The sequence below is a fragment of the Ascaphus truei genome, chromosome 22 (genome assembly GCF_040206685.1).
Source record: "Ascaphus truei isolate aAscTru1 chromosome 22, aAscTru1.hap1, whole genome shotgun sequence".
NCBI lineage: Eukaryota > Metazoa > Chordata > Amphibia > Anura > Ascaphidae > Ascaphus > Ascaphus truei.
Window position 1 is genome coordinate 4,256,119 of NC_134504.1, and position 20,523 is coordinate 4,276,641.

The 20,523-nt window shown below is 57.8% G+C and overlaps 1 protein-coding gene across 2 annotated transcripts in view; it reads left to right on the forward strand.

Annotated features, from left to right (window-relative positions):
- Positions 1-20,523, forward strand: part of STX8 (syntaxin 8) — a 106,777-nt gene that overhangs the window by 6,109 nt on the left and 80,145 nt on the right. For both annotated transcript variants that reach the window (XM_075579690.1, XM_075579691.1), the window contains exons 4-6: positions 1,808-1,918; positions 16,944-17,071; positions 19,066-19,158. In XM_075579690.1, coding sequence (XP_075435805.1) covers positions 1,808-1,918; positions 16,944-17,071; positions 19,066-19,158 — 332 coding nt within the window. The remainder of the gene's footprint in view (positions 1-1,807; positions 1,919-16,943; positions 17,072-19,065; positions 19,159-20,523) is intronic.

A 20,523-nucleotide genomic window follows, 5' to 3' on the forward strand; every position in this document is an offset into this window, starting at 1 on the left:
TGAGGAAGTACTTCTTTACCCAAAGAGTAGGGGATGATTGGGACATCCAGTCAGAAGTAGTAATAATAAGAATGCTTCCAACGTTGGTTTCCTACAAGAGAAATGTATCAGCTTATCAAGTGCAGAATAGAAGCCTTCCATTAAGCAGTCTATGGTTTCCGGATAAGGTGGGAAAATGGACAGAGCACGTGGTACAAACTGTCCTTATCTCTTTATTTTATTTATTTGTAATAATGTGTTACCAGGAAATAATACCTCCTCGTTTTCATACATATCCTGGGCACAGAGTTATGATCACAATACACGGTTACATTAAATGAACAGAGGTTATATATTATATTTAAAGACATTGCATGCACAGTAAGAGATAATATACTGTATGTTATAGGCGTATGTAACAGTTACAGACCAGATTAAAATTGTATTGTATGTCTTTATTTATATAGCGCCATTAATGTACATGGCGCTTCATAGTAGTAATACACGTGGTAATCAAATAAATAACAGATAATATAAATAACAGATCATGGGAATAAGAGCTTCAGACATAAAAGTAACATTAAGAAAGAGGAGTCCCTGCCCCGAGGAGCTTACAGTCTAATTAAAATGTGAGACAGCTTTTTGTTTTGAAAGAACTTAGACCGGAGGTGCTGTGAGAGTCTCCGGGAGATTGTTCCAGTTGTATACAACTAAACACAGACAAAGAAGCCCAAATCTGCTTCCAATGTGACAAAAATAGACAGTGCAATACCTATATATTCTCTTGAAAAAGGGTCATTTAGTTTAACCCTTTGACCAAAGCGTCTTAAGCCTGCTGCCACTTACAAGGCATGACCGTTAGCAGGTCCTAACACTCCATGAGTTAAAATTCTTATTAACCTGTATAATTACAGGAAGAATGATCACATTGGATCTGTCGAAACCCAGCTAAATGAAACTGATCTGCCAACTTGGAAAGTGGGGAGGGGCGAGCTTAAACCTTGGGGGGAGGGGCCACTACCCTCCCAAAAGCAGCTCAGACCAGCTGCACATAGTTAATAATTTATTATAGATTGTTCCAGTTGCCAGATATATGCTAGGTTATTTATAAAATAAAATCCCTTTAAAAAAAACTTGACTCGCAGTGCGGTCGCAGAAATACTTCTAAAAGAGTCACCAACCTCTTGGACAGTCAATGGGCTATTTATTGATTGTTTTAATATGATTTATTTGGTAAGAATTTATGTAATCGTTTGGAGAAGGTCCTTTCTGCAGAGCACATTCCTACTTGTTATCGTTGGTATTTCCATACATATTATATTAAACAATAGTACGAAAAGTCCGTCCGTACTTACAGAATACATGAGCATTAAATACATGACCAGTTGGGGTGTCCTTATCTGCTGCTATTTTCCATGGGAATAAAACGGGCGTTCCTGAGATGGGAAGTTCAGTAAAACTGCAGTCGTTCTCTAATATCAATTGCCAGATACATCCGTGCATTTCTCGGACTGTCCCAAGATGTGACCTCTGGTGCTTTAGTTTGGCAGTTGCTCAAGGACGGTCAGTACGATCATGTGTCACCTTAGGCTGCACTTATGGTGACAGCGACGTTGCGTCAAAACAAATGCATTGCTGCTGTCGTAAGCGCGACGCGACGGAGCGACGGCTTGGTCGCGATCGCTGAAAGTCATCTCAATTTGATTTTTCTAGCAACCTCAGCCTGCCGTCGCCGGCACGATAAGCGCAGCCTTAGCCAGCAGTGCGAGGTTGTACCGTAATATGCCACAGTCACTGGTGAGTTTCGACTTAACCTGTAACCCGCTAGCACACAGCTGGAAGGAGATCGGAGGCAGAACCTGGTGGATGAGCTGCTGACCAAGGAGAGGCAACTTCAGACGTCTTTCAAGAGTGAAGGCACCGAACCTGACGTAGTGAGGTGAGCCACGAAGCCTGCGCTGCGCTGTTGTGTTTCATTTAGATGGCATTTAGATGACAATATGTTTAATTTAGATGGCATTAATGTCTTTAGGGCAGCAGTGGCCAACTCCAGTACTCAACGGCCACCAACAGGTCATTGTTTCAGGATATCCCTGCTTCAGCACAGGTGGCTCAATCAGTGGTTCAGTCGAAGACTGAGCCACCTGTGCTGAAGAAGGAGATATCCGGATAACCTGACCTCTTGGTGGCCCTTAAGAACTGGAGTTGGAGTCATTGACTGAGTCACTAATTGAGCCACCTGTGCTGAAGCAGGGATATCCTGAAAACCTGACCACTTGGTGGCCCATGAGGACTGGAGTTGGCCACCCCTGCTTTAAGGCCCTATATAGCAGGCCCCCTGAAGACTCCGCTATTGGATCTTGCCATATGTTAGCGGGCTCCGCAACGATTTAGAGGAAGCGTAAGCTATCAAATACAGCTTAATGGCAACCAAGTGACTACACAACGAAAAGTGTGTAGTGGATCATGAAGATAACTATGTTTGTGTTGAGGCCCTTGAGCGTTCAGCGCACAAAGCGTAAATGGGGGAAGGTGTAGTGATGCAGCAGCAGTTTATTGTGTAAACAGACATTGCAGGAGATACACCGTAAAGCCATGCGTGCAGGCCGAGCCTCCAGCCGTGGGGGTGGCATGGAAAACCACAGAGGATATAAATCAAATGTTGCAAACTGGAACATTGCTTCCAAAACAGCGGCAAATTGCAGCATTGTGACCTTGATACATTCACACAATGTGGTTAACACATTCACACAAACCTGATTAAACCTAATCTGGTTTCATTCATGCCAATGTGTCAAGATTCTTTGTTCCAAGTTTTGCTTCTCTTGCTCCAGTGAGGGTTTTGGGGACTGGGTTATAGGAGAAGTTAGAGTGGGGGTTTGTAACCTTTTTTTTGGTTAAGGAACCCTATCATTATATTGGGAAATTCTGCAAAATCTCAACCCTCTCTAATAGCGCGTCTGGGATCAGATACATTGTAAGGAACCCCGACCCTCTCTAATAGCGCGTCTGAGATCCGATGCATTGTAAGGAACCCCAACTATCTCTAATAGCGCGTCTGTGATCAGATGCATTGTAAGGAACCCCGACCCTCTCTAATAGCGCGTCTGAGATCCGATGCATTGTAAGGAACCCCAACCCTCTCTAATAGCGCGTCTGAGATCAGATGCATTGTAAGGAACCCCAACCCTCTCTAATAGCGCGTCTGAGATCAGATGCATTGTAAGGAACCCCAACCCTCTCTAATAGCGCGTCTGAGATCAGATGCATTGTAAGGAACCCCAACCGTCTCTAATAGCGCGTCTGTGATCAGATGCATTGTAAGGAACCCCGACCCTCTCTAATAGCGCATCTGAGATCAGATGCATTGTAAGGAACCCCAACCCTCTCTAATAGCGCGTCTGAGATCAGATGCATTGTAAGGAACCCCGACCCTCTCTAATAGCGCGTCTGAGATCCGATGCATTGTAAGGAACCCCAACCCTCTCTAATAGCGCGTCTGAGATCAGATGCATTGTAAGGAACCCCAACCCTCTCTAATAGCGCGTCTGAGATCAGATGCATTGTAAGGAACCCCAACCCTCTCTAATAGCGCGTCTGAGATCAGATGCATTGTAAGGAACCCCAACCCTCTCTAATAGCGCGTCTGAGATCAGATGCATTGTAAGGAACCCCGATCCTCTCTAATAGCGCGACTGTGATAAGATACATTGGTACAATTTTCAAATGACCTGACACTTGCAGGGAACGCCCGGGGAACCCCAGTTGGAAAACACTGAGTTAGAGATAAGAGCATGTCAGCACAGGTGGCTCAATCGGCCCCTGCTTCAGCACAGGTGGCTCAATCGGCCCCTGCTTCAGCACAGGTGGCTCAATCAGGGGCTTAGTCTGAGCCACTGATTGAGACTCCTGTGCTAAAGCAGGGATATCCTGAAAACCTGACCTGTTGGGGGGGAGAATCGAGGACTGAGGCCCCCCCTGCACTAGTCAATAGACTTTTTTCCCCTCACTGTTTTTTTAATGAATTTTGGCTACCTTTCATTCATCTGTGTTTAAGCGATACAGCACACCAACAAATCTGTGTCCTTCTTTACAAGCGCCGTGCGTGGACCAGTACGATAGCGCGCATGCCAGCGGGGAATGGGATACACACAGCGTGGGATTCATGTAAAGATTATTCAGCAATCTCATTTAAACCATTAGAACGGCAGACCTGGACAGGGCACAGGGGGGGCAGAGGTAACGAAGCGACGAGACCGCCTCGGCTTTCACTTGGAAGCTCCAGCGTTTTGACGTGGCCTGACTCGTGTCCGGCCTTTCCCGGCGTGTCCTTCACCCCCCCCCCCCTTTACCTGAGCTGACAGTTTCCGTTCCCGGACCCCTTGGGTGCCAGCCTCCCCCCAGTCCTGCGTTCTGCTTCTCGCTCTGCTGATCACATGTGTTTCCTGGTCCCGACTCGCTCGCGCTCTCTCCAGAAGGGATTTAGAGACCTTAATCTGAGTTTATGTTTGGTCACCACTCAGTGAGTTTCCATTCTTTCAAAGGCAGGACGTTTCCTGGGCTCCCTAATACCTTTTCATTTTTATTTCATCTGACAACGGGCCCTGAAACTCCTTGTTCTCCTCGTATAATGGAGGTTGATGGCAGATTTAGCGTAAGATTTGGATAACATCGTCCTTATCAACCTCAATATCGCTAATGCGTTTGATAGAGGCGCCAGTCGGACTGATGTCCGTCCTCGTTACCGGGGGGGATCTCCCTATTGCAATTAAAAAGTGCCCCCGGCTGTTTGTCTAATCTCCACGCCACGGCGGTGTGCCATGTACTTTCTAGATTGGTCTGCAGGGGGCGGCCTAGGATATTTGGTCGTGGTCGTTTTGCGGCGAGCAAGTCTCCACTGGCGTTTAGCCACTACTCGCCTTTCGGCTGGCCGCTTCGCCGTCAAGGTAAGGCCCCTAACCTTACCCAAAAACCCCTAATCTTAACCCCTAATTCTAATGCTACCCCATTCCTAAAAACCTTAACCCCTTGCCCTGCAACCCTTTACCCCAAAGCCCTAACCCCTTACCCTGAAACCCTAACCCTGCAACCCCTATCCTTAACTGATAAATTAACCCTTGAATTAACTCACCATGGCGAGGCAGCCAGCGGCTGAGTGTGGAACGCCGGCAGAGACTTGGTCTCGGCAAGACGCCCACGTCTCCATGTCTGATTCTGTATAGGGTGTATACAGTACTTACTGACTAGTGCGTGTCAGCGAACCCCCTGCTGTGTCGTGGGACATCTGCAGCGCTTAATAAGCATGGTTAATAATATATGTTGGGTATCTTTCGAATTGTTTCAGTAGCTAGTTGTCCCTTGTTATGCCCTTAACCATTTTAGTGAGTGGTAGAAGGCGGCATCTGAGGGCCACTGGTCTTCCGGCGCTTGACCAGGTGGTCTCTTGGTGTAGCCGTCACATGGTCGCGGGCCGATTTTCCTCTACATCAGGGGGGCCAATGCCGGTCCGCAAGGGCATACAACAGTCCGACTTTCAGGATATCCCAGTTACAGCACAGGTGGCTCAATCTTCGACTTGAGCCACCTGTGCCGCAGGACTGGAGTTGGCCACCCATGCTCTACGTCGGTGCTTCTGGAGTGCGGCCTTCATGAGTTGCAGGACATGTCATGGGTTACAGAGGGGGTAGGTCCTCCTGCCGGCTGATTTCCTGTACGGGAGGGGGGTGGGCTGCTTTCAGCTTTCTCGGGTTGTCACAGTTTTAAATGTTCCTAAAACTAATTAGCCCCAAACCAATATGGCTCCTAATCCCGTCTCACTTGGGCTCAGATCCGCAACGCTACGTCGGGATTTCTCCCATGAAGAGCATGGCGTTATAACTATAAATCCTGTTGGGAATAGTGACTTCAGTATTATTATCTATAATGCGCCAACACACGGATTTTGCTTCATGTTAGTTAGGTTATACCTAAACTTGGTGTTACTCCACCAATTTGTCACGTGTTATACACAACTTTGGCATCCTCTCTTTTAAGGCTATACACCCCCTTGCCCCTCCTTACCCCTCCTTACCCCTCCTTACATCTCACCCTAATCTCTCACTATACCCTCCTTACATCTCACCCTAATCTCTCACTATACCCTCCTCTGCTCCTCCTTACATCTCACCCTAATATCTCACTATACCCCCCTCTGCTCCTCCTTACATCTCTAAATTCTTGCTATACACCTGTCCGACTCTTGCGTTCTTCTCAAGGATGTCTTCTCTCTATCTCTTTTGTATCTAACGCCCTCTCCCGCCTAAAACCTTTCTCACTGATTGCCCCACACCTCTGGTACGCCCTTCCCCTTAATATTAGACTGGAGGCACAGGGAGATAAAGTGACTTTGCCCAAGGTGGCAAGTAGCTGACACCGGGAATTGAACCAGTCTCCGCTGCTTCACACTCAGTGTCGTTCTCAGTCAGTGAATTTACTCGCTGAGCTGTTCCTTCTCCCTTCTCTACAACTATTTCTTTTAAAGCAGCTTGTCTGCTAGTAATGTCACCAAACATTCACTTAAACACAGGTATATACAGTATGTCTTTATTTAGTAGTGTATGGTAAATGTACTGTCTGGATCCCCCCCCCCCCCACCCCGCCCGGTGACATTACATTGATCCGGCCAGTTTTCGTCATGTGACCCAAGGTCATTTAAGATGCAGCTTTGCTGCCCATCATGCAGAGACCGGAGGCCTTGATGTGTGGCCTGCACTGGTTCAGTAAGCTAGGTGTGGTGGGAAATGTGTGCAGAATTATCGGTAAAACAATGCCCCTCGGAAAGATAAGTCTCTCTTCGTTAAGCAGCAGCACAGGCTTCTGGGTTCACAAAAAAAAGCCCCATCATGTTTTCTATTTGGATGAAACGCTAAGTCCGATAATTAGTTAAATCTGCTGCCGTAATCAAAAGCTATGTGCACACTCCAGCGCACTGTGACGATTTGAGAGATTTAAGTGATTAAGTTGGCGGAGGCCGTGGGTGGCTAATTGGATAAGCTTTAATCTTCACACCAGCAAAGCGAAGCCGGAGCAGATCAGAGGAAGGAGGAAGTTATGCCGTGTCCTGTGGGAAAGTGGTTACTAAACATGTCAGAAAGATTACCCTTCCGAGCTGAGCGGGAGTCATGAGCAGAGCTAGATTAATAGCAGACTGCAGAGGGAAGGGGAAGAGGCCAGGTTTAATGGGGCAATCTGCAGCGTGGTAGTACCGGCACAGTCTTTGAAGTGGGGGAGAGGAAGGATGCATGTGTGAGATGCTCCGTATGGCTGCGTTGGCACCAATACATATGTTATATGTTGTGAGCTCTTTTGGGGGCAGGTATCGATGGATACACTGTCGGACATCATTACTAATATGTAACGTCTCGGTGTCATTCCCCGGCGGCTCCGATATCCATCCAAAGACTTGCGGCAACTATTTGCCACGGAGGTTGGAGACTACATTGGGGGGCAGGTACAATTTAATCGGAATAGGATCTTTGGTCGCGGCCAAATCGTCACTGGTGCTCCGTCGCCATAATTACTGACTGCAGGGCAAGTCGCCACAGGTCACCTCACCACCTTCCGCATGTACTCAGCGCCACTTCCAGCCCGGCACCTCCCCCGCAGCGTGTCCTCAGCGCCTCTCCCAGCCGCAGGGCACCTCCCCCGCAACATGTCCTCTGCGCCTCTCCCAGCCGCAGGGCACCTCCCCCGCAGCGTGTCCTCAGCGCCTCTCCCAGCCGCAGGGCACCTCCCCCGCAGCGTGTCCTCAGCGCCTCTCCCAGCCGCAGGGCACCTCCCCCGCAGCGTGTCCTCAGCGCCTCTCCCAGCCGCAGGGCACCTCCCCCGCAGCGTGTCCTCAGCGCCTCTCCCAGCCCGGCACCTCCCCCGCAGCGTGTCCTCAGCGCCTCTCCCAGCCGCAGGGCACCTCCCCCGCAGCGTGTCCTCAGCGCCTCTCCCAGCCGCAGGGCACCTCCCCCGCAGCATGTCCTCAGCGCCTCTCCCAGCCGCAGGGCACCTCCCCCGCAGCATGTCCTCAGCGCCTCTCCCAGCCGTAGGGCACCTCCCCCGCAGCGTGTCCTCAGCGCCTCTCCCAGCCGCAGGGCCCCTCCCCCGCAGCGTGTCCTCAGCGCCTCTCCCAGCCCGGCACCTCCCCCGCAGCGTGTCCTCAGCGCCTCTCCCAGCCGCAGGGCACCTCCCCCGCAGCGTGTCCTCAGCGCCTCTCCCAGCCCGGCACCTCCCCCGCAGCGTGTCCTCAGCGCCTCTCCCAGCCGCAGGGCCCCTCCCCCGCAGCATGTCCTCAGCGCCTCTCCCAGTCGCAGGGCACCTCCCCCGCAGCATGTCCTCAGCGCCTCTCCCAGCCGCAGGGCACCTCCCCCGCAGCATGTCCTCAGCGCCTCTCCCAGCCGTAGGGCACCTCCCCCGCAGCGTGTCCTCAGCGCCTCTCCCAGCCGCAGGGCCCCTCCCCCGCAGCGTGTCCTCAGCGCCTCTCCCAGCCCGGCACCTCCCCCGCAGCGTGTCCTCAGCGCCTCTCCCAGCCGCAGGGCACCTCCCCCGCAGCGTGTCCTCAGCGCCTCTCCCAGCCCGGCACCTCCCCCGCAGCGTGTCCTCAGCGCCTCTCCCAGCCGCAGGGCCCCTCCCCCGCAGCATGTCCTCAGCGCCTCTCCCAGTCGCAGGGCACCTCCCCCGCAGCGTGTCCTCAGCGCCTCTCCCAGCCGCAGGGCACCTCCCCCGCAGCGTGTCCTCAGCGCCTCTCCCAGCCGCAGGGCACCTCCCCCGCAGCGTGTCCTCAGCGCCTCTCCCAGCCGCACCTCCCCCGCAGCTTGTCCTCAGCGCCTCTCCCAGCCCGGCACCTCCCCCGCAGCATGTCCTCAGTGCCTCTCCCAGCCGCAGGGCACCTCCCCCGCAGCGTGTCCTCAGCGCCTCTCCCAGCCGCACCTCTCCCGCAGCTTGTCCTCAGCGCCTCTCCCAGCCCGGCACCTCCCCCGCAGCATGTCCTCAGCGCCTCTCCCAGACGCAGGGCACCTCCCCCGCAGCATGTCCTCAGCGGATCTCCCAGCCGCAGGGCACCTCCCCCGCAGCATGTCCTCAGCGCCTCTCCCAGCCGCAGGGCCCCTCCCCCGCAGCATGTCCTCATCGCCTCTCCCAGCCGCAGGGCACCTCCCCCGCAGCGTGTCCTCAGCGCCTCTCCCAGCCGCAGGGCACCTCCCCCGCAGCATGTCCTCAGCGCCTCTCCCAGCCGCAGGGCACCTCCCTCGCAGCGTGTCCTCAGCGCCTCTCCCAGCCGCAGGGCACCTCCCCCGCAGCGTGTCCTCAGCGCCTCTCCCAGCCGCAGGGCACCTCCCCCGCAGCGTGTCCTCAGCGCCTCTCCCAGCCGCAGGGCACCTCCCCCGCAGCATGTCCTCAGCGCCTCTCCCAGCCGCAGGGCACCTCCCCCGCAGCATGTCCTCAGCGTCTCCCAGCCGCAGGGGCCCTCCCCCGCAGCGTGTCCTCAGCGCCTCTCCCAGCCGCAGGGCCCCTCCCCCGCAGCGTGTCCTCAGTGCCTCTCCCAGCCGCAGGGCACCTCCCCCGCAGCATGTCCTCAGCGCCTCTCCCAGCCGCAGGGCACCTCCCCCGCAGCATGTCCTCAGCGCCTCTCCCAGCCGCAGGGCACCTCCCCCGCAGCGTGTCCTCAGCGCCTCTCCCAGCCGCAGGGCACCTCCCCCGCAGCGTGTCCTCAGCGCCTCTCCCAGCCGCAGGGCACCTCCCCCGCAGCGTGTCCTCAGCGCCTCTCCCAGCCCCAGGGCACCTCCCCCGCAGCATGTCCTCAGCGGATCTCCCAGCCGCAGGGCACCTCCCCCGCAGCGTGTCCTCAGCGCCTCTCCCAGCCGAGGGCACCTCCCCCGCAGCGTGTCCTCAGCGCCTCTCCCAGCCGCAGGGCACCTCCCCCGCAGCATGTCCTCAGCGCCTCTCCCAGCCGCAGGGCACCTCCCCCGCAGCATGTCCTCAGCGCCTCTCCCAGCCGCAGGGCACCTCCCCCGCAGCGTGTCCTCAGCGCCTCTCCCAGCCGCAGGGCACCTCCCCCGCAGCGTGTCCTCAGCGCCTCTCCCAGCCGCAGGGCACCTCCCCCGCAGCATGTCCTCAGCGGATCTCCCTGCCGCAGGGCACCTCCCCCGCAGCATGTCCTCAGCGCCTCTCCCTGCCGCAGGGCACCTCCCCCGCAGCATGTCCTCAGCGTCTCCCAGCCGCAGGGCACCTCCCCCGCAGCATGTCCTCAGCGCCTCTCCCAGCCGCAGGGCACCTCCCCCGCAGCATGTCCTCAGCGTCTCCCAGCCGCAGGGCCCCTCCCCCGCAGCGTGTCCTCAGCGCCCCTCCCAGCCGCAGGGCCCCTCCCCCACAGCGTGTCCTCAGCACCTCTCCCAGCCGCAGGGCCCCTCCCCCGCAGCGTGTCCTCAGCGCCTCTCCCAGCCGCAGGGCACCTCCCCCGCAGCGTGTCCTCAGCACCTCTCCCAGCCGCAGGGCACCTCCCCCACAGCATGTCCTCAGCACCTCTCCCAGCCGCAGGGCACCTCCCCCGCAGCATGTCCTCAGCGCCTCTCCCTGCCGCACCTACCCCGCAGCATGTCCTCAGCGCCTCTCCCAGCCGCAGGGCACCTCCCCCGCAGCATGTCCTCAGCGCCTCTCCCAGCCGCAGGGCCCCTCCCCCGCAGCATGTCCTCAGCGCCTCTCCCAGCCGCAGGGCACCTCCCCCGCAGCATGTCCTCAGCGCCTCTCCCAGCCGCAGGGCACCTCCCCCGCAGCGTGTCCTCAGCGCCTCTCCCAGCCGCAGGGCACCTCCCCCGCAGCGTGTCCTCAGCGCCTCTCCCAGCCGCAGGGCACCTCCCCCGCAGCGTGTACTCAGCGCCTCTCCCAGCCGCAGGGCACCTCCCCTGCAGCGTGTCCTCAGCGCCACTCCCAGCCGCAGGGCACCTCCCCCGCAGCGTGTCCTCAGCGCCTCTCCCAGCCGCAGGGCACCTCCCCCGCAGCATGTCCTCAGCGCCTCTCCCAGCCGCAGGGCACCTCCCCCGCAGCGTGTCCTCAGCACCTCTCCCAGCCGCAGGGCACCTCCCCCGCAGCGTGTCCTCAGCGCCTCTCCCAGCCGCAGGGCACCTCCCCCGCAGCATGTCCTCAGCGCCTCTCCCAGCCGCAGGGCACCTCCCCCGCAGCATGTCCTCAGCGGATCTCCCAGCCGCAGGGCACCTCCCCCGCAGCGTGTCCTCAGCGCCTCTCCCAGCTGCAGGGCCCCTCCCCCGCAGCGTGTCCTCAGCGCCTCTCCCTGCCGCAGGGCACCTCCCCCGCAGCATGTCCTCAGCGCCTCTCCCAGCCGCAGGGCACCTCCCCCGCAGCGTGTCCTCAGCGCCTCTCCCAGCCGCAGGGCACCTCCCCCGCAGCATGTCCTCAGCGTCTCCCAGCCGCAGGGGCCCTCCCCCGCAGCGTGTCCTCAGCGCCTCTCCCAGCCGCAGGGCCCCTCCCCCGCAGCGTGTCCTCAGTGCCTCTCCCAGCCGCAGGGCACCTCCCCCGCAGCGTGTCCTCAGCGCCTCTCCCAGCCGCAGGGCACCTCCCCCGCAGCGTGTCCTCAGCGCCTCTCCCAGCCGCAGGGCACCTCCCCCGCAGCGTGTCCTCAGCGCCTCTCCCAGCCACAGGGCACCTCCCCCGCAGCATGTCCTCAGCGGATCTCCCAGCCGCAGGGCACCTCCCCCGCAGCGTGTCCTCAGCGCCTCTCCCAGCCGCAGGGCACCTCCCCCGCAGCGTGTCCTCAGCGCCACTCCCAGCCGCAGGGCACCTCCCCCGCAGCATGTCCTCAGCGTCTTCCAGCCGCAGGGCCCCTCCCCCGCAGCGTGTCCTCAGCGCCCCTCCCAGCCGCAGGGCCCCTCCCCCACAGCGTGTCCTCAGCACCTCTCCCAGCCGCAGGGCCCCTCCCCCGCAGCGTGTCCTCAGCGCCTCTCCCAGCCGCAGGGCACCTCCCCCGCAGCGTGTCCTCAGCACCTCTCCCAGCCGCAGGGCACCTCCCCCACAGCATGTCCTCAGCACCTCTCCCAGCCGCAGGGCACCTCCCCCGCAGCATGTCCTCAGCGCCTCTCCCTGCCGCACCTCCCCCGCAGCAAGTCCTCAGCGCCTCTCCCAGCCGCAGGGCACCTCCCCCGCAGCATGTCCTCAGCGCCTCTCCCAGCCGCAGGGCCCCTCCCCCGCAGCTTGTCCTCAGCGCCTCTCCCCGCCGCAGGGCACCTCCCCCGCAGCATGTCCTCAGCGTCTCCCAGCCGCAGGGCCCCTCCCCCGCAGCGTGTCCTCAGCGCCCCTCCCAGCCGCAGGGCCCCTCCCCCACAGCGTGTCCTCAGCACCTCTCCCAGCCGCAGGGCCCCTCCCCCGCAGCGTGTCCTCAGCGCCTCTCCCAGCCGCAGGGCACCTCCCCCGCAGCGTGTCCTCAGCACCTCTCCCAGCCGCAGGGCACCTCCCCCACAGCATGTCCTCAGCACCTCTCCCAGCCGCAGGGCACCTCCCCCGCAGCATGTCCTCAGCGCCTCTCCCTGCCGCACCTCCCCCGCAGCATGTCCTCAGCGCCTCTCCCAGCCGCAGGGCACCTCCCCCGCAGCATGTCCTCAGCGCCTCTCCCAGCCGCAGGGCCCCTCCCCCGCAGCTTGTCCTCAGCGCCTCTCCCAGCCGCAGGGCACCTCCCCCGCAGCATGTCCTCAGCGCCTCTCCCAGCCGCAGGGCACCTCCCCCGCAGCGTGTCCTCAGCACCTCTCCCAGCCGCAGGGCACCTCCCCCGCAGCGTGTCCTCAGCGCCTCTCCCAGCCGCAGGGCACCTCCCCCGCAGCGTGTCCTCAGCGCCTCTCCCAGCCGCAGGGCACCTCCCCCGCAGCATGTCCTCAGCGCCTCTCCCAGCCACAGGGCACCTCCCCCGCAGCGTGTCCTCAGCGCCTCTCCCAGCCACAGGGCACCTCCCCCGCAGCGTGTCCTCAGCAGATCTCCCAGCCGCAGGGCACCTCCCCCGCAGCGTGTCCTCAGCGCCTCTCCCAGCCGCAGGGCCCCTCCCCCGCAGCGTGTCCTCAGCGCCTCTCCCTGCCGCAGGGCACCTCCCCCGCAGCATGTCCTCAGCGCCTCTCCCAGCCGCAGGGCCCCTCCCCCGCAGCGTGTCCTCAGCGCCTCTCCCTGCCGCAGGGCACCTCCCCCGCAGCATGTCCTCAGCGCCTCTCCCAGCCGCAGGGCACCTCCCCCGCAGCATGTCCTCAGCGCCTCTCCCAGCCACAGGGCACCTCCCCCGCAGCGTGTCCTCAGCGCCTCTCCCAGCCACAGGGCACCTCCCCCTCAGCGTGTCCTCAGCGGATCTCCCAGCCGCAGGGCACCTCCCCCGCAGCGTGTCCTCAGCGCCTCTCCCAGCCGCAGGGCCCCTCCCCCGCAGCGTGTCCTCAGCGCCCCTCCCCCGCAGCATGTCCTCAGCGCCTCTCCCTGCCGCAGGGCACCTCCCCCGCAGCATGTCCTCAGCGGATCTCCCAGCCCGGCACCTCCCCCGCAGCATGTCCTCAGCGCCTCTCCCAGCCGCAGGGCACCTCCCCCGCAGCGTGTCCTCAGCGGATCTCCCAGCCCGGCACCTCCCCCGCAGCATGTCCTCAGCGCCTCTCCCAGCCGCAGGGCACCTCCCCCGCAGCGTGTCCTCAGCGCCTCTCCCTGCCGCAGGGCCCCTCCCCCGCAGCATGTCCTCAGCGCCTCTCCCTGCCGCAGGGCCCCTCCCCCGCAGCGTGTCCTCAGCGCCTCTCCCTGCCGCAGGGCCCCTCCCCCGCAGCATGTCCTCAGTGGATCTCCCAGCCCGGCACCTCCCCCGCAGCATGTCCTCAGCGCCTCTCCCAGCCGCAGGGCACCTCCCCCGCAGCATGTCCTCAGCGCCTCTCCCTGCCGCAGGGCACCTCCCCCGCAGCGTGTCCTCAGCGCCTCTCCCAGCCGCAGGGCCCCTCCCCCGCAGCATGTCCTCAGCGCCTCTCCCAGCCGCAGGGCACCTCCCCCGCAGCATGTCCTCAGCGCCTCTCACAGCCGCAGGGCACCTCCCCCGCAGCGTGTCCTCAGCGCCTCTCCCAGCCGCAGGACACCTCCCCCGCAGCGTGTCCTCAGCGCCTCTCCCAGCCGCAGGGCACCTCCCCCGCAGCATGTCCTCAGCGCCTCTCCCAGCCGCAGGGCACCTCCCCCGCAGCGTGTCCTCAGCGCCTCCCAGCCGCAGGGCACCTCCCCCGCAGCGTGTCCTCAGCGCCTCTCCCAGCCGCAGGGCACCTCCCCCGCACCGTGTCCTCAGCGGATCTCCCAGCCGCAGGGCACCTCCCCCGCAGCGTGTCCTCAGCGCCTCTCCCAGCCGCAGGGCACCTCCCCCGCAGCGTGTCCTCAGCGCCTCTCCCAGCCGCAAGGCCCCTCCCCCGCAGCATTTCCTCAGCGCCTCTCCCAGCCGCAGGGCCCCTCCCCCGCAGCATGTCCTCAGCGGATCTCCCAGGCGCAGGGCACCTCCCCCGCAGCATGTCCTCAGCGCCTCTCCCAGCCGCAGGGCACCTCCCCCGCAGCATGTCCTCAGCGCCTCTCCCAGCCGCAGGGCACCTCCCCCGCAGCATGTCCTCAGCGCCTCTCCCAGCCGCAGGGCCCCTCCCCCGCAGCGTGTACTCAGCGCCTCTCCCAGCCGCAGGGCCCCTCCCCCGCAGCGTGTCCTCAGCGCCTCTCCCAGCCGCAGGGCACCTCCCCCGCAGCGTGTCCCCAGCGCCTCTCCCAGCCGCAGGGCACCTCCCCCGCAGCGTGTCCTCAGCGCCTCTCCCAGCCGCAGGGCACCTCCCCCGCAGCATGTCCTCAGCGCCTCTCCCAGCCCGGCCCCTCCCCCGCAGCATGTCCTCAGCGCCTCTCCCAGCCGCAGGGCACCTCCCCCGCAGCGTGTCCCCAGCGCCTCTCCCAGCCCGGCCCCTCCCCCGCAGCATGTCCTCAGCGCCTCTCCCAGCCGCAGGGCACCTCCCCCGCAGCGTGTACTCAGCGCCTCTCCCAGCCGCAGGGCACCTCCCCCGCAGCGTGTACTCAGCGCCTCTCCCAGCCGCAGGGCACCTCCCCCGCAGCATGTCCTCAGCGCCTCTCCCAGCCGCAGGGCCCCTCCCCCGCAGCGTGTCCTCAGCGCCTCTCCCAGCCGCAGGGCACCTCCCCCGCAGCGTGTCCCCAGCGCCTCTCCCAGCCGCAGGGCACCTCCCCCGCAGCGTGTCCTCAGCGCCTCTCCCAGCCGCAGGGCACCTCCCCCGCGGCATGTCCTCAGCGCCTCTCCCAGCCCGGCCCCTCCCCCGCAGCATGTCCTCAGCGCCTCTCCCAGCCGCAGGGCACCTCCCCCGCAGCGTGTCCCCAGCGCCTCTCCCAGCCCGGCCCCTCCCCCGCAGCATGTCCTCAGCGCCTCTATGCATGTAGATCACCTTGTGATTCTGGTAGTTAATTGAATTATGGGTTTTAGTGCCGACATTTTTGCAGTTGGATTCGGCGATGGCGGCCGACCCCCGAATTCTTTGCCAGTTTGGTGCTGATTGTGATATATAACACAGCCGGTGTTTGCAGCGCTGTACAGACACGTTTCTTCAGGCACATTGAGTTCTTACCCCGAGGAGCTTGCAATCTAGTTTTGGGTAAAGTCGCTTGCCCCAGGTAGCACAGAGCTGACACTAGAGTCACCCACTTCAAAGACAGTCTTCTTACCATTACGCTTCTCCTTAAGCCCTAGGAAACGCTGGGGGAAGGAAACTGACTTTTTTTTAATGTGGCGTAAGCCTCTGTCTTTGAGAGCCTCACTACTTACCTGCATCAGCGGAGTGAGGTCCAGTGAGTGAGCCCACGGCATCACATCACTCCACTGACCACTGGCTGAGTTCCTTTACGCCTGTCCATTCCTCAGTGAGCCAGTAGATGTCTCTGCATTCCACGTAATGGTACACGTGAGACAGGAAAGAACACTGGTGACCCCATTCACGTTTCACGCAGGTCCCCTCAACCTTACTCCATAATCACGCTTCCACCGCAGCCAGGGATTCTGGGAAATCGGACTGCATCACGTTTTGCTTCTTATCCTTCAGTGCATAAAGACCCACTTGTGAGCCCATTCACGTGTGTCAGACAGGCGCGTAACCCGGCTTTGCACCATTATCTCTGGGCACAGGGGGGCTCAACTTCAGTCCTGAAGCACCCCCCCCCCCCCCTCAACAGGTCAGGTTTTTAAGATATCCCAGCTTCAGCGCAGGTGGCTCAATCAGTCCCTGCTTCAGCACAGGTGGCTCAGAGTCACCTGTGCTGAAGCTGGGGTATCCTGAAAACCTGACCTGTTAGGAGGAGGTGGGGGTTTGAGGACTGGAGTTGAGCACCACTTTTAGCATACAATGCTTCCACTGCAGCCAGGGATTCTGGGTAATGACATGCAAAGCAGCACCGCGTCACTCTTTACTTCTTCTCCATTTTAACACGGACCCCAATAAGCTGGTGCCTTTATATAGGCGCTCTTATTGGGGGGGGGGGGGTGAACTTTTAGAACTTTTGTTTCTAATTTCACCCTTTTTTATTCTGCATAATCTGCTGCGATCCAAGAGTTCATTGGCCGTTCCAATCATTTAATGCTCTCGAGATATGATCCAACTTCGGCTGAGCCACCTGTGCTGAAGCAGGGATATATCCTGAAAACCTGACCTGTTGGTGGCCCTTGAGGACTGGAGGTGGCCACCCCTGCTCTACACAAAAAATGAATGCTATTCTAAGTGGAACGCTCTGTTAGAAAAGCGGCCGCCCTCTTACATACATGTGTTACATGTGTTACATGTGTTACATGCTCTCGTGCCGGCTCAGGTGACATGGGCTCTGTGTGATTATTAACTATTCACCTGCTCTGGCAGCAAATGGTTAATTCACCTCCCCCCCCCCCCCCGCGATATCTTGCTTGCCCTCAGATCGAGTTTGATGATCGGCGGAGCTGGAAATGGCTCTCGTCAAAACCCGTGGCTCTTGGAGGAGCCGGAGGAGACCCGAGGACTTGGGTTCGGGGAAATCCGCCAGCAGCAGCATCGGATCATAGCAGGTAAAGCGTTGCATGTCTACTTAGCAGTCTTCTGCCATAAGGCACATCTCCAAGCGTCAGGAAATGGGAGGATTGCTTAGTAAAGGGGGGCTCAACTCCAGTCCTCAAGCCCTCCCCCGCCTCCCCCCCAACAGGTCAGGTTTTCAGGATATCCCAGCTTCAGCACAGGTGGTTCAATCAGAGGCTCATTCAAAGACTGAGCCTCTGATTGAGCCACCTGTGCAGAAGCAGGGACTGATTGAGCCACTTGTGCTGAAGCAGGGATATGCAACCTTGGGAACCTGTTGGGGGGCCTTGAGGACTGGAGATGAGCCCCCCTGGCTTAGTACATTTGGTCCTCCGGTTTCTGCTCACTTTTCACATGTACAGTTTGGGTTATATGACTGGGGGAGGCTGCATGTCCTGTTAAACTCCGTGGCCTTTTCAGCAGTGAATCCCAGTGTCACCTTATCGTGACCTTGGGCAAATCCCTTTTATTTCCCTGCTCCTCAGGTGCAACAAATTAGATGGTAAGCTCCGCAGAGCAGGGACACGGCGCCTGCAAAATTCTGTGCGCTGCGTAATAATTCTGGTGCTTTTGTTCTTTGAAGCATGACTTTCATGCCTGGCGTTTAAACGTATTACAGAACACGTTACTTGGCAAAGTGCTTCCACGGTGTTGTAATTCCAGTATACGTTCATGAGCGCAACCGATTTTAGAGGCTGTCCTGAACCTCCTATTCCATAGCCAGCCGGGTAACAGGGCATTCCCCCCCCCCCCCCCCGACCCTCCTGCCGGCTTGAAATGCCTCCGCTTTCTCATCTTTCCAGGGCCCCGGCGTTGGGACCGATATGATTAAAAGAAGGGAACGCAACACGAAAAAAGCCCGGCCCCAGAGTCGGGTTAATAAAGAGAAAATGTAATTAGGGCACATCTGGGCCGCTTCAGACAGACACAGAGATGTCTGTTCTTGTGATGTCTGGAAGCCAAGGACACTGCCAGATTAAGGGGAAACGCAACCAAGTGAAAGGCAACATGGGAGGCGCAACCCCGCGCCCAACCTTTAACCCCTTCTGTGCCCGAGGTGGGCCGTGGGGCAGTGAAGCAGTTGACTGGACAGTCCCGACTACTTTGAGATGTAGTGATGTTTTGGCATTATGCTCGTATACAGCGGGGGATTGTGAGCAGGGTTTTTAGGATGGAGGGCGGGCGCCTGTTGGAAGCGGCCTCGGAAGAAGGAGACCTTGGTTCCTGACCTTGGATATGTCCCTTTATCTCCCCTGTTTCACTAATGAGAAGATGATTAGACGCACAACAAACACACGGTACCCCTCCCCAATAGTACATGTTGTTGTAGCTTTAAAGCATCATTGGCCATATCCATTAGCCCCTAATCCTGGGGCGCAGCCGGACAGAGAACTGTTCTGTCTTCATCTACTGTAGGGTGTCTCCTGATTATTTATTGGGGTGGTGGCAGATGCATGATGGGATGTTTTATGGAAAGTACGTTCGGTTCACTTTGTTCTGAGCGTGGATGAGTATGGGGAAAGAGTCCAATCAAAATGAGTAGGGTGGTATCTGTTCACAATTTTTACCACTGAGTCTATACGTAGTAGACGAGACATAAAAACATATGTCCAAGTTCAACCTATGTTACACTTAGACAGATGCTTATGCTATATTTGTATAGTTGCACGTACAGTATTTTATACAGGCACGGGAGATCCCTTGAAAGTGTTTAGGGGGCAAATAATTTCTTGTAGAGGGGGATTCCATGAAAGTTAGAGACCCAACCATGCCTCCTAAGGTATATTATCGAGGTATATCCCATGAAAGTCTGGACCAATAATTGATGGTAAAGGAAAGTGAGGTCTGTATGGCAGAGATATTTGGCGTTTAGAGAACTGTTGCGTTATGTACGTGTTTTGGTCAGCCTGACTATGTATCTTGCCCAGCACTGTACACGTCGCGTGTGACTTTAGCAGAACACTTTTGTTTTTTTTTGTCTGTGCAGAACAAGATGCCGGACTGGACGCGCTCTCTTCCATCATAGCTCGACAGAAACAGATGGGCCATGACATTGGCAATGAACTGGAAGAGCAGAACGGTAAGAGTTAGTCACTGATGGTAGCCATGTAAACTTGTAACGTTGACTTCCCTGTGAGCCGAGCAGTGGAACTCCCAGCTTCATCCATTCCAAATAACTCATTAAAACGAAATATAAAACAAGCTGGCTCTTCTCACTCGGTGTCAGAAGAAGACCTGGTCCACAGGGACAGTATTAAAAAAATCTGCTGTTTATAACGCAGCACAAAGGGACATATGTAAAATATTGTTTAATACTGCGTTGAAAGGCACGTTCACCTTGGCTTAAAGGAGCAGTTCCTGCTGCATGTGTATTTGTTAAATATTTGTCCTCAGTGCTGTGCAATGATGAGGTGTCTGTTGTCACCGCTCTTGTTTCTGTTCCTGCTGACGGATCTTGTGTTCAATGTATCATTTATTCCTGAAACATGTGTCCGTAACCTAAATGGATGTGGCTGCTAAGCTTTCTCACTTAGACCCCCAAGAACTTTATACGGAGAAAGGTGAACCATGTTACACTGAAACCTTGGTTAAGTGAAGCGCTGGATATTTTAATTGGGTGTGCTACTCTCTTCTTGTACAACTGAACCACGCCGCTAAGTTTGAGCACCTGCAAGTATTCTTCATTGATTAACAACTTGAGTGCATGTATAGTCTCTCTTTTTTTTTGTAAGATTTTGGTAAGACAGTATTTTCTTATAACACTCTTTGTAGTCTGCATGGAAATCAGCTCAGTGTTAATAAACAGCAGGAGTTGCCATGTGGAAACTCGACTGCACATTTTGGGCATTTCTACACACAAATGAAGGTAAAAAACCACCAAGGAAAAAAGGTTGATAAACTGTTTTGGAGGTCACCACATGGAGTTCACTTTTATAATAGGTCAAATTGGGTGGGAGGGGGGCCTGGTCCACATCGGATCAGATAAGGAAGATACCGCATTGCACCACCAGTAAATGAAAGGTTATTGTATAAGTTCCATATTGACGGTTCGATGAAGGTTTCGAGCTGGTACAGAATTGTCGGACACGTGGCATCTCTCTATGTGATGGCTTTATCTCGGGAACCACTCGACTAGCGATAGAAATTCCGCACTCCTACGAGCATCAAACCTTCACGTGGATTGCAAGAACAATGCCGAAACGTGCGGTTCTCCCCCCCCCCCCCCCCCCCAAAAAAAAATCCTGTGTGTTAGTTACAGCCCCGCGACGGCAAATGTTCGTTCACTATACCTGCCCATCGTCAAGCCTAATATTACTGTACTACCCTGGGAAAGGGGTTTCCTTCTGCCTCCCCGAACACATACATTTCTCCTAGAAGCAAAAAGAAAATACATACAGCTTAAATCAGCATAGAAAATGTATTTTTGGTTTCTCTGGCCTGGTAT